The 13232-nt window shown below is 47.5% G+C and overlaps 1 protein-coding gene across 3 annotated transcripts in view; it reads right to left on the bottom strand.

Annotated features, from left to right (window-relative positions):
- Window positions 1–13232, bottom strand: part of TMEM272 (transmembrane protein 272) — a 27985-nt gene extending 14753 nt beyond the window's left edge. Inside the window, exons 1-3 of one of the 3 annotated variants that reach the window (XM_026790652.2) lie at window positions 12876–13232; window positions 9271–9353; window positions 2151–2210 (exon numbers count right to left, since the gene is read on the bottom strand). In XM_026790652.2, coding sequence (XP_026646453.1) covers window positions 2151–2210; window positions 9271–9328 — 118 coding nt within the window. In that variant the 5' untranslated portion in view covers window positions 9329–9353; window positions 12876–13232. Of the gene's footprint in view, window positions 1–2150; window positions 2211–2934; window positions 3030–9270; window positions 9354–12875 lie in introns of those variants that run through there. The other 2 variants (XM_026790654.2, XM_026790653.2) reach the window with 2 other exon arrangements.

Below are 13232 nucleotides of genomic sequence, written 5' to 3'. Positions count from 1 at the left end.
TACTATAGACTTTCCACTTCTCACTGATCTTAAAGATACTGTGAAATATTCCTGAGAAATCTTATTTGCAAGTGGTCAGATTCCAGACCTGGATTCATTTCCAGAAGGCAGGATGTCAGTATGCATGGAAACCATACCACATTTTGTATTATACCTTCCCATCCCTATTTCACAGTTCAGGCATATTCAGCCTGAGGAAAAGCTAAAGCTAGAATCTTCTTAAGGGATAAATAGCAATCTTAAGTCATGGATAAATATAAGAGCAGAAGTGTTGAGATGCAGCAGTTCAGTCCATTTTGCTACTTCCAAATTGCTCCCCAATCCCTCATTTGAACTCCCTGGTTCCTAATTAGGACATCCTAATTGGAATCCCACCATAGTCATGAGTGGTACTTTGAAAGCCCCAGATTAAGGGAACACTGAACCAGCTGAACACTTATTATGTGGGTTTGGATAACCATCCATGCCAATGGGCCAGGCATCCCAACTGCCTTAAAAGTCACCTCATGTCAAGGCAGACACCTAAGAGAGGGTGTGGGAATTTCCTTTTCTGCAAGGACAACACACAGAGCTCAGCCTGGCTGTGGATGTACACAGTCTGAGTCCAGGTGGGATGCAGCTTGCCCTCAGCATCTGCATCTGGAGTTCCTTTGGACCATCCTTCATGAGGAACGAGGCACCAGGTGAGCAGCTTCTCAAAGACAAGGGCTCTTGAGGACTTTAAATTCAAAATTATCTGGATACACTGGAAAAAGGCATTCAAAATCTACAAGACAAAAGCTGATAGAGCTGAGCACTGTGTGTTGGGGAGGAAACTTCAAGGTAAATAAAAAACGAGGTATGTCTGGTAGGGAGCAGCACTGCCAAAAAACATCTGGGCTTACAATGCACCATAAACTAAATTTGGGAGGAAATGGGTTGATGCAGAGAGACCATGTTTCATTTTGAGGTGTGTTTACAGAAATCCTGCATGTTAAACAGAAGAGCTAATTACTCTGCACTGCTTATTCCTCAGGTCTCAGTTGGAGGCCTGTGTTATATCATTCTTTTATTAATAAGGAAAAATACTTGCACAGAGGTCAAAGGAGGGAGGCAAAAATGGAAAAAAAAAAAAAAGCTACCGAAGCAGTGACCCGTGAGGTCAGGATGAAAGAATTAGGTTTTTAAGACCTCTGGGAAAACAAAAGAGAAGATGGAGCAGGGTTATAATAGCAGCCTTCAAACAGTTCAAAGGATCTCTTGAGTAGGACAGTGACCAATATGTTTTTGTGACCACAGTGGGCAGGACAGGCTGTAATCTGTTTCATTTGCCATAGGGAAGATTTAGGTTAGATATGGGAAAAATATTTTGTCTTTGAGAGCAATAAAATGTTGAAATAGTCTCCTTGAGAAGCCATGGAATTTCCTTGAGCAAGGGCAAGTCAGACATCTGTCAGGGATGCTGCGAACCCATGGGCCTGTCTAAAAGGAGAGGTGGATTGGTGTCTCCACTGTTGTTGATGTTTCTCAAGTGGGGTTCACAACCCATATGGAGGATGTGAAAGGCCCAAAGGGAGCAATGAAGTGTTACAGAAAAAACAAAGATCTATGTTAATGGTAAGGGAAAGGTGATGCTTAAGAAAAGAGGGGCCTTATGCAGTTTAAAAAGGTATAAAATTCTGCTGCTGAAAGGATTTTCCTTTCTTAAATATTTGATCTTGAAATGCTACTCCCAAATCCAGCCTTCGAGGGCAGATCAGCCTAAAACCAGGTCTGACTTTCAAAAAGGGAGAAATAGCAGCCTACAGCATCTTTTTCCCTTCCAGCACTATGCTTCTACAATTTTTTGCAGTGTACTTAATACAGAGGGATCCTGAGTAATGAAATCTTCTCATATGTCAGATTCTGAGCCTCCTCCCACAGACAAAGCTGGGTTTTGAGGTAAAACACACTGGAGGGGTTTTTAAGATAAACAGGGTCAGAATTCAAGTACTCCTTCATTCCTGATACAGAGTGTGGGCTGAGATTCTGTCTGAAGCTAAAGTTCCAAGACAGGGGTTTAACAGTTGGAAACCCTGAATTTTCCAGTTCCTTTCTTCCACCAGATATGTTAACCTGCCACAGAGTGCCAGGAAGTTTCTATTTTCAGTTTACTTTAGTTGTCAACTTACCTATAAAAGTCATGGACAGTGGTAAGGCAAGGAAAGCGAGGAGCCCAAATATAAAGCATGCTGTGAAGGAGAAAAGAAAGACAGTGTTATTTGGGCTAGTTCAAGTTTAGAGGCCAGCATTTCCATCCAGTTCTTTACAGATGCTCTGTAAATCCAGACAATTGTGTAGGAAGAAATACAGTGCACTTGATGGGGTGGGAATATCACCTGCGTGGTGCAGTATTTGCGGTGGTGAGACCAGCACATGTTTTATCACTTCCAGGATGCAGTGAGAGACACAGACTGCTTTTGAAGCTATTACTTGCAGCTTGTCTTAATCCAAGGGCAAGGAGTCATCCACTGCTGCCTTATCCTGCATCCTTTTCAGAGGCACTGCCAGGCGACTGTGCAGTAACAAGTAATTCTGCATCAGCTAATCCATGGCAACTGATGAGCCATATCTGTTTGCTAAGCAAATAGCAGCTTTAATGCCATTCCACTTACTTTTCACTGATAGCTAAATAAACTGTCTTTATCACAGATGTGAATGGTTTCTGGCTGGTCTAACTCCTGACCCAGCTTAGCTTGCAAGCACAAAGGCAGCAGTGCTGCTGCATGGAGTGGGATTTGTCATTGGGCTAGATCATCTTAAGCTATGTGGAAGGATGCTCTTAGGGGTGCACACTGACTCTCCCTGCAGGTGAATGGATCTGAGGGGCTTACTGACTCCCTGGAGAGTTGCTGGTGTATCTGAGCCCTGATGTTTCCCCTGCACAGCCGGATGCTGCAGAGGATGAGTGCTTACCTTCCCAGTGGGTGAGGGACAGCAGTGTCTAGAGCAGTGTGAGCAGCCTGTCTCACAAGAGCTGTCACTTCTGTGCCTAATCATGAGCACTTGGCAACATTAAAGTGAAACGCTGCCCTGCCAAATGAGAGTAAAATATAATGAGGACATTCTGTGGCAAGTGTCCCTTCAGAGCTCTCCCAGAAATGGCTCAGGCTGCAAGTGGGTCCTTAAGGGTGCCAAAGTGCAGGTGGGCATAGATTGCAGAGGGGCTGAGAAGAGGACAGATAAGAAAAGGAGTAGGACATCTCCTTGGAGGCTTGCAAAAAAAATCTTGGAGCAAGTATTTGGATTTGGCTTGGGACCAGCCCTTTCCCTGGGTAAGCTGTGTCCTGCAGTTCCCCATGCCAGAGAACTGCAACCTCTGCAAGGTGCACGGTGTCCCCCGGGCCGTGCAGGAGCAGGGACACTGCCAGCGCCCTGCGGACAGTGCTGCTCTGGAAAATTCTGCAGCACTGCCAAAATACCACCCTCAGGCTGCCTTAGAGAAAAAGGACAGCATCACTGCCTCTGTTTTCCACAAGGAGAAACAGAGAAGACATAGGAACAGCATCAAAATTCAGAGCAGATCCACCAGGCTTTCTGACTTGCAGACACTTTTCTTGGGAACACACCATCCCCCACATGCTGCTCATGTTTTCTCCACAGAGAACCAGGATCTTACACTTAAGCCCTTGAGAGACATCTTTCTCAGAAGTAGCATGTTTGTTATCTCCATGAACTGGGGGATACTGAGGGTATTTTGAGCTGAAGAAAGCACTTCTGTTCCTTTGTGCCACCCCCTCCTCCTTTCCCTGTCGGCCAGTTTCCCTCCCTCTCTCTCTCTCATTTTTGCTCAGACTCCTATCTCTCGAGTGCTGCATGATACAGAAATTCTTCCTCTGCTTGAATAGTGTCCTACACTTGACTAAGCTCTTTCAACCACTGACAGCCTCTCATTAGAACAGCTCACCTCCCTTTACACCACGTCACATTTTGTGCTAGCTCCTCTTGCCGTTATCTAGACTATTCTTTCACATCAAGAAGTGATGGTATTGTAAATGAGTTGGGCTTCCAACATCATTTCTGAGCAAACAGTGCCCAGAGGCTGGGGGACCCAGCTATCTGGTGCCCAAAGGGGTGCTGCTCAGGTCTGCAGGCATTGCACCGACTGCCTGGTATGGCCACAAGTGCTGTCACTGCAGAGTCACCCCTCTGCCTGTGGTTTCGCAGCTGCCTCTTGTCCCTGCTGCAAGGGAAGTGCTCAGGAGCCCGGGAGAAGAAGGAGGACGAGGAGGAGGAGAAGGCATCGTGTCTTTTGTTAGTTGTGCAGCGCCTGTTTTGCCTGACCCCGGGGAGGGATGCTGCAGCAAGCTCTGGAAAAAGCTCAGGGGGCTCATGTGCATGCGAGGCTGCACATCTGGCACACAGGTGTCCGTCCTTGCTGGTGTCTGACATCTGCCCAGCAGCTCGCTTTTGGAGGGGAGGAGTGGGAGGTAGAGACCACTCAGAGCTCAAGAGAAAGAGATAATCGTTCATTAATTCCGCTTCCAAAGCAGGCGCTGGGAATGTATTTACTCATTATCTCCCCATTCAGCTACAGCCTCTTAGGTCTCGAATTGGAGGGGCAGATGCATAGTCTGGGAAGGCTTCCAGATCCATGTTTAACAAAGTGAGACTCTTCAACAATTGCCTACACAACTGGCAGGGCTCTTCAGCCACCCTCAGTGTCGCTAGCAGCGCTGAAGGCTGATTTTCCCTGGATGTGTGGGGGTTTCATAGGAATGCTGCTCAGCCGGCATACACGCATTCTCTGCCCGGGTTTGTCTGGGCTCTGCTGCCCCGTTCTGGTCCCGAGACAAATTGCTTCAGAGAATGGCACTTGCCGCAGGGCAGCCCGGCTCAGCAGAGAGGACGCTGCTCTGCAGGCAGGTCCGCATGTGGGGCTGGTGGTGTTTGTGTGTCGGAGATATCGCCTCACAGGCTGGCCAGAGGGCACCCTGGCCCCATTCCTGGAGTAAGTAGCAAAAAAGGGCTGGTAGTCTCTAAAAATACAGCACAACCAGGGAAGTGTTTCCAGGCATGCCTCGAAAGGGTATCTGATGCCTGGGTATCAGGCAGGAGACCTCACTGCTCTGTACCAGCAGGGCAGCACCTGGTGAAGCCTGGCTGTGGGATCCTAGCGTGCTGGGAAATGGATGGAGGGAAGAGCTCGTGTCTGGGATCACACAAGAGGAAGAAAAGAACTGGTGGCTGAATATCTTGCACGTTCCTTGAAATCTGTGCTCACAAAAATTAGATCAGTGGGTGCAGGTTTTGTGTCTCCTGCCCAGCAGTACAGTCAGCTGATAGAAATCTGCTATTTGGCTGAATTCCTCTTGCCAGGATTTCCTCACAGAAGTAAACACGCTTGAGATCGCTGTTGACATTTTGGCTGTATGTCATGGTCTCTCTTCTGTCTGATGCCTGAGCCTTTGCATCTTCCACAGGTGTGCCCCTGCACTGCAGCTCTCCTCCCACTCCTCTGCCACTCCCTTGTTGTGCCTGGCCTCAGCACTCACAGCCTCTTGCCCTCTGGCATTTGCTTGGCATCTGGAGGCAGTACTGGAGGTGACACCAATTCACCCGTGGGCTCCTCAGACTACATTTTGCTGCCACGAGTTTTCCAAGCACTTGAAAGGTACAGATCAGCTCAGGCTGTCCCTATTTACTTTGAGGAGAGAGAAGAAAATTCTTTCTTTTCAGGTAAGAGTCTTCACAAGATTTTCAGCAGCTATTTATGAATATAAATCTCAATCTACCTAGTCTCCTCTAATACAGCTGTAGTGCAAGCTGCTCAGTAGAGTGACAAGCTCTCTGATAATAAACACAGTAATAAATGAAGTGTTGGTTACATTGCTATCACTCCCAGGTGCTGCTGTAGTCTGTCAGGTTCTTGATAAAAAATAATTTTTTTTTTTTTTTTACATTAGATATTCCAGCTTCCAAACAAAGTCTGCAGTTACCCCAGGATTTATCTGCATGAACAAGCTGAGGAGCAAAACTCTGTGTGAAAATATGCCAAAGCATGCCCTTTGGACAACACCCTCTGGGAATGCTGCTCTGAAGGGGCCTGACTCCCAGCAGTCTGGGTGTGAGGAAATTTGGGTCAAATTCAGTTGGCAGGGCCCCATGCCTGCTGATGCCCTGGGGTAGGCGCAGATGGCAATGCAGAAGCTCAGCAAGCAGTGTCACAGTGTGCTGCACTGCAGCATGGGTGCTGTAACAGGCTGGAGTGCACATGGGGAACAGGTATTTTCATCCTTGTTTTATTCCTTCATGGCGTCTGCAGGCATCCCCTGCAGTGCTAATAGGCACTTGGAGGAAAGGAAGAATGCAGCCTGAGGGGGTGTCGTGGTGGCAGAGAAAGTCTCAATGGATCTTTCTGAGGAACCAGCCCCAGTAAGATTGTGTGTTTTACAGACCAGAGATGAGTCTGCCCGTGATTTTGGTAGCTGTGATTACTGGCTGTCATTCTGTGCTTTCAAGTCACAGGAAAATGTCACTCTCTCAGATGGGATATGCAGAAAAGACTTGAATGAAGTAACATGAAGGAAAGGAATTATATCTGTTCAGCTTGGCCGGCCACCACCAAATAAGAAAATAACTGCAAGGTTTGAGCATGCAAAACCAGACCTGTGAGTGATCCAAAGAGCAGCGACATAAGATATCCTTGAGCAAAACCAAAGACTGTCTGGTTATGAGGCTAATGCCATAGCAAGGAGATATATTGATGGAATAATCTCTGGGGATGAAGGGCAGGAATCCCTGGCATGACTGAATCCCTTGACCAGACTAGATACTCAGAAACTAGAGGGATCAGGGTAAGAAACAGCCATTCCCATGGAGGCCTCTAGTTCCTCCAAAAGGAAAAACCCACCATTTGAGGCAGGGGAAGTGTGAGCAAACTGACCAAATCCCAGCTCAGGGCCACCAGCTCTTTGCTGCCTTCCACCACTCCTTAGTTAGGCAGGGTTGAATTACTGCAATATAGAACTTTGGTACCCAGATATCAGCATCACATCACCTAAAATTTAGCTGCCTTGGGGGTTGAGCAATATTGCAGTGTCTAGCCTGGATTTTATATTATGCCTCTGGATATTGAACTATAGTTATGCCATGGTCTAAATTCTGGATTTGGCCCCTTGTGAATAATTTCCAGAAGTAATTTTATAACAATATTTAGGCATTACATATAGAGCCATTCAGTTTGCTTTGCAGTAGACCCAGGGTAGTGGATTAGACTTTTTTATTTTGGTCAGTAAATTGAAGACTGAACTTAAATTGCTACACCAAGAATGAAAAGCTGCTCCGCAGGTGGGTTCTTGGAGCTCTTGGGAGTTATTTCAATACCAGACCAAAGGTACAAATGTGGATTTTGCTGAAAAGGTCTTTGAAAAATAAATACAGGATGATGAGGAAAAGTGAAATTAGGCATCACTGCATTTTAATGAACATAAAATCAATTTTGAATGCATTAGCTGATCCATAGCTAAAGCTGAGCTTATTTTGGACTTAAGCATGATAAGAACCTGAAGATACTTTCCTGGAATGATATTTCTGAGTTCCTCACACATGGGTAACTTTTCAGGTACCCAAGAGGGTACTTCTGGTGTAGAAGAGCATAGGTGAGATCAGAACTAATCCCAATCGTTAAAAAAAATTCTAAAGGATTAATTATTTTCTCTCTTATTATTGAAGTTCCAGTGGTAATTTAATAACAGGGAATGGTAACATTTCGCTTATAGACACTAGGAACAAAAATCAGAGAAAATACCACTTTTGACCTTTTAAATTGTGATATTCACCGAGGAGTCCAGATCCTCCCGGCATGTCCTTTCTGCAGGATGTGAGGGATCCCACAGGGACCAGCTGGGTCCCAATTCCACTCCCAGGTGCTTGTCAGGGTATAATGAGGGTGCATGCTCTGCACCCCTGGTTTTCCATCACTCCACTGCCCTTCTTTCCCCTGGGGCAGTGATGAGCATGAAAAAGTGGGCCAGAAAAGATCCTCTCCTTCCCTACCTGTGCCAGGTTTCTGCAGGGAAGCCTGGGTTGATCTTTCTGTCCCTTTGGCCTGATTTTCTCTGCCGGGTTGTAAGACAGCAAGGACATGAGGGGTTTAATCATTACTAAAAGTTCATTCTGAGCTTTAAGAGCCTTTCAGGCAAAGCAAAGATCAGGAATATAGAAGACTCCAAGGTAACACCCTAGACTGGGAAATGCAGCAATTAGTGTGGGTAAAGTATCAGTTATGATGAGTGGTCAAGGGGTTTGCTTCTTCTTGTATTTGAGTGGAATTATAAATTGCTACTGCCTAGAAGTGAAAGCAAAAGGCACTTGCAACTCAGAGGGAAGAGGAGATGCAGTCAGCAGGAGTAAGCTGCTTTAAAACCCATGGATTTTAACCTCCTGCTGAGGAGACTGCTTCCCTAATCTTACAAAACCCCACCTCTGAAGTGTTTCTCCTGTGCCTCTGTGCAGCTTGCACAGCCTCAGCCCAGGTCAGCTTTCTGCTGTGTTGCTGCTGGGCGCAAGAACCAGCCTGTTTCACCAGCTGACAGCTCATTACAGCCCTCTGTGCCCTCCTCCCTGGGTGGGGAGAACCAGGTGCTTTAAAACCTGAGCAAGGCCAGGCTGTCATGCAAAAGAACCTCTGCCCAGATAACTGATGCTTTTAACCCCCAGCAAGGGGCTGCTTATGGGGGATACCCCCGCCTAGATGGCCCTTGTGCCAGGGAGCAGGCCAGCAGGGGGGAGAATAACCTGTCCCAGATCTCACTGGGTGAAAGGGGGATATCCCTGACCATATTCCATCCCCAGACTTGTCTCCCTGTGCCATCACACAGGCTGGCAGCAGTTTTGCTTGTTGGGAATCACTCCTAGAAGAGTTTGTTCCCAGGCTGGCTGTGCTGCTCTTCATGAGGTGATTTTCCCTGTGGATGCTTCTGCTGCACTGTGTGTAAGGTAACACTTCAGAGAGGAGGCAAACACATTATTTTTCTTAGGCTGTCTGTTGCTGCCCATATTTAGGTACATGGTGATGCTTTTTTGAAATTTTGTGCTGATTGCTATACTTCAAATACTGCAACAGGCAGCTGCTGTTAGGGTAGAGTTACTATTGCACACTCCATCAGTTCCCAACAGTATCTAGGAAAGGAAACTTCAGTGGAAGATTCAGGTGGGACTTGGTACCATTGTGATTCCTTTATATACTTGGCTTAGCAACAGGGCTGCTTGAGGGTAGCCATGAGGCAATGGCTACCAGAAGTGCCTTACCATTGCTGGCAATTTTAGATATGCACCGGTGGCAGGCTTTCTCCAGGCCAGCAGCCATGGTGGTGGTGAGCTTTCTGGGGTGCCTGTGGAGACAGAGAAATTAATCTGGCTATGAGAAGTGTCTTCACCTTACCAAGTATCTTGGCTCAGAGTACTCTCACACATGCTGGCAGGCTTTCACTACCCTCAAAAACCCCAAGCACACACAGACCCAGCCAGCAGCGTGGCAAACCCAGAGGCAGCTATGCCTTCGAGCAGCCCCAGGCTTGCCTGCTGGGGATGACGCTCGAGCCCTGGGGTCACAGGAAGGCTGGGGGAGAAGTATTAATTCCATCTTCCTGAAAGCTATGAAAGGATCTATCTTCAGCTTGATTGGGTTTCAGGCAGAACAAATTATTTAACTCTTATGAGAAAACCCAGGAAAACAGGTGGGGCTTGGTACACAAACCCCAGCAAGAATTGACTAGTGAGCAAAAATGAATTAAAGAGAAAAAGGAGGAGAGAAGATGAAAAGAGTTTTAAGGTCAAGGAGGATTCTGAAGAAGAATATGGAATAAAAACTGCAAACCACAGGGAGCCCAGAACAACATGCTTTTGACAGAAAAGTAACTGGATTAGAAACTAGCTCCTTGTAAAGAAGAATTTTTACAAGGTGGGGTGAGGGATGAGCAAACAGCCAGGCATCCAAGCTCTGGCCTCAGACAGCACCAGACAGTTAAGTGGCATTCCAAATCAATGGGAGTGTGGAAAGCTCACACACACAACATAGAGACAGACAGATGCACACACACAGACACACACACACACACAGACACACACACACACACACACAGACACACACACACACACACCCCACACGCTCCAAGCCTCAGCTTCTGGCCAGGGTGACCACAAGTGTGCCACCAGCAGCAGCTGTGTGGCACAGGAGGGTGTGTGTAGAGGAGGCCAGGATAAGGGAAGCTGCATTCCTGCACCTACCTCAAAATAGCCCCTAGATTTCTTAATGGTTAGAGAGCAGTATTTTAGGCTCAGCCTCACTGTGTTCTAAGTTGCCATGAGATCCACCCTAGGGCTTTCTTGTCCAGCTTGGCCCAAAGCCTACTAGGGACCACAGGGTCCCAGGCATGTACTGAAGATAAAGACAGACTTGTTCAACCAGCTGGTCCATGGCCATACCCCTCTCCAAAGTCTGTCCAAGCCCTTCTAGTCATGGCTGAGCAGAGGAGGCCGTCCCCAAGCCCAGAGAGGACCCTCTGCTGCCGTGGGAAGGGGATGGGGTTTGCTCCTTGCACAATGGCATTGCAGGTTCTGTTTCCTGGCAGGAAACAGAGGCAGGTGTTGTTTTACCTGTGGGTGAATGACCAAGCAGGAGTCAGGGACTGAGGCAATCACAGACATCCCACCAGGTCAGTAACCCTTGCAGGCAGCAGCCAGCCACCAATGAATACATCCAGGTTTCTAGTGCTTGATCTCATCAGATGGCTCACGGAATTTAGCTCTCCTTTTCCAGCCCTCATCTTCATATCCCAGAGAACACCTCCTTCAGTACTGAATGATGGACTGGAATGGAAATTACATATGAGGGCCTGACCTCTGGTGAGTGCATGTGTCTCATTCCAGCCACCAAACCTTCTTCGGCAGAGCAAATACTGTGCCTATGGGCCGAAACTACTGATGAGCATTTCAGGGAAAAAAAATAAGCACTGTTGCATGCTCAGGGAAAACAGAAAAGAGGAAGGGAAACTGGTACTTTCCTCAACCAAATGATATATTAACTTTAAAGCTTTCAGTGCAGGTTTGTTTCTAGAAGATGCACAAACAGGCGTTCATTTTGCATCTGGCAATGTCTGCTGACAAAGGTGTTCTAAATTGTGCATAGATCGGAAATATTAGTCATTATGTAAATCTTTATAACTAAAATTACTTTTATAGCAGTAATTCTTACAGAAACAACATTGATCAATCCAATGCCATATTAAAAATCAGTTAAATATCAAATTATCTTAAGCAGAATTTATTGTGGCTGAGAATGCTGTATTTCCATAGGCAGAGAGTAAAACAGATGTTTTTTGTCTTTATTTACTGCTCTTTTACACTAAAAGAAAAAGACAAACTGAGGGAGGACTTGGTATCTGGAAGCATGTCACCATCTAGTGACAGAGCCCAGAAGTGACTGTGATTCAGAGCTCTGGGTGTGCTGTTTCAACAGGTGAGATAAAGAAAGCAATTTCACGATGGCTGTGCACAAAGCCTGTTCACACAAGAACACAGCACACATAACTACCAGGTAATGGTTTCAGTCCTTCCTCAGATGATGGCTTGGACTTCTCTAGGACTGACAAATCCCTCAGAGAATTCATTCTATTTGCCAGATAAAGAGGTGTTGCCCCTTTCCCCCACACCTTTGGTGATTCTGCAGAAGCTGCTATGGGTGTTAAGGATGAATTATTTTCTTTTGTGCCAATGCATGAGGGTGCTAAAGTGCACTTCAGCAGCCAGGCAGCTGCAAAATGGTTTTGTTTCACATCTGAAACAGAAAAATTGTCACTGAGACTCACAGGAAACTGAAATTGGCACAGCACAAAGACTGGTGGCATACAAGGGCAGGAAGGTGTCCTGCCCCACTGTACCTGCTCCCAGTTTGATAGTGATGGGAAAGCCATACGAAAAACATAAAACTAAGCCAGGAAAACAAGTTAAAGACCAAAGCCAACTTCTGGACCTCCTCCCATCAGTCCTTCCCTAGGTTTTGTTTTCCCAGTGGAAAGGGACCTGCCCCTGGGTTAGAAGGGCCAGCAAGCAGTGGGGACAAGTCTCTGAACCCCTGGCAGGAGGCTGGAGCCTTACCATACAGCTGCTTTTTGGGGTGGCAGCTTGCAGCTGAGCCACAGCACCCCTGTGCCTGTTCCAGGCTGACTGACACTCCTCACTGAGTGCCCTCACTGCCAGGTTTGCCCACCCAGAACACATGCTGAGTCTCACATTTCTGCCGCCTGTTGCACTCAGTTCCTTGTCCCTTACATGCAGCAGGGATAAGTGTGTGTAGCACAGACCCTCCAGACTGTTTCCTTTGTTATTTCAGCTAGTTTTAGCTTTGAATTATTTTTCTGGTCATTATTCTCATCCTAAATCTTTAGGTAATAGGAGTCAAAAGAGGGTGAGCCCTGACTGGTGCCTGCCTGACCTACAGCAAAGCCAGAAGACAACTTCAGGCTGGCCCCACCATGTGTGAGTCCAAACAAGAGCCATGTCCATCCACAGTGGATGGACACCATGTTCAAATTGAGCTCTTCTCTCTCCCAGGTGCAGGTGCCCCACTCTGTGCTGGTGGATGCAGCAGGCAGAATTGGTGGGGCTTCCTAAGATTCCAGTTCCCACTTGATGGCTTCTGACTGCCAGGAGATCCCTGCTGGGACACGGGATTTGTACATGGGCCAGCAAACCCCTCCGGAGCAAGGGCTCTTCCTAAGAACTGCTAGAGGGAACAATTGCTTTTTATTTTCTGAAATATTCTGAGCAAAGTCCTCTTCTAGACCCGGTTTCCTAACAAACCACAAAGCCCCACACTGGCTTTCATTGCCCAGGTCCCAGCAAACCCCTCTTACCTGAGAGTGCAGTGGGTGCCAAATCCGTTCACCTGCGTGTGTGGAAGACGGGGCAGAGGAGCAGCAAATCCAGCCTTCGGTGGGAGCCAGCTGGGAGAGCCCTCTCCGATGGGACCCCAGAGCTCTGCCTGGCTCCTGGGACTCTGCCTGTGGGCGGTGAGGCACGGAGGGGGCCCTGCTGCCTTTTATTCCTGCTGGCCTCCCGCTCTCAGCGCTCTCCACAGCAGCACCATGGGAGCTGTGGGATGCGGGAGCGCTTGCCGGCGGAGCCCATCCTCATCAGGCTTCCCACTCCCACGGCTGGCTGCAGCCACAGCCCCCCCTGTGCCGTTCCAGGGTGACAGTAGGGGGAAGCAA

Source organism: Zonotrichia albicollis, chromosome 2 (genome assembly GCF_047830755.1).
Source record: "Zonotrichia albicollis isolate bZonAlb1 chromosome 2, bZonAlb1.hap1, whole genome shotgun sequence".
NCBI classification, from domain to species: Eukaryota; Metazoa; Chordata; class Aves; order Passeriformes; family Passerellidae; genus Zonotrichia; species Zonotrichia albicollis.
Note: the sequence above shows the minus strand (reverse complement) of the source record. Positions and strands in the feature narration are given on the sequence as shown.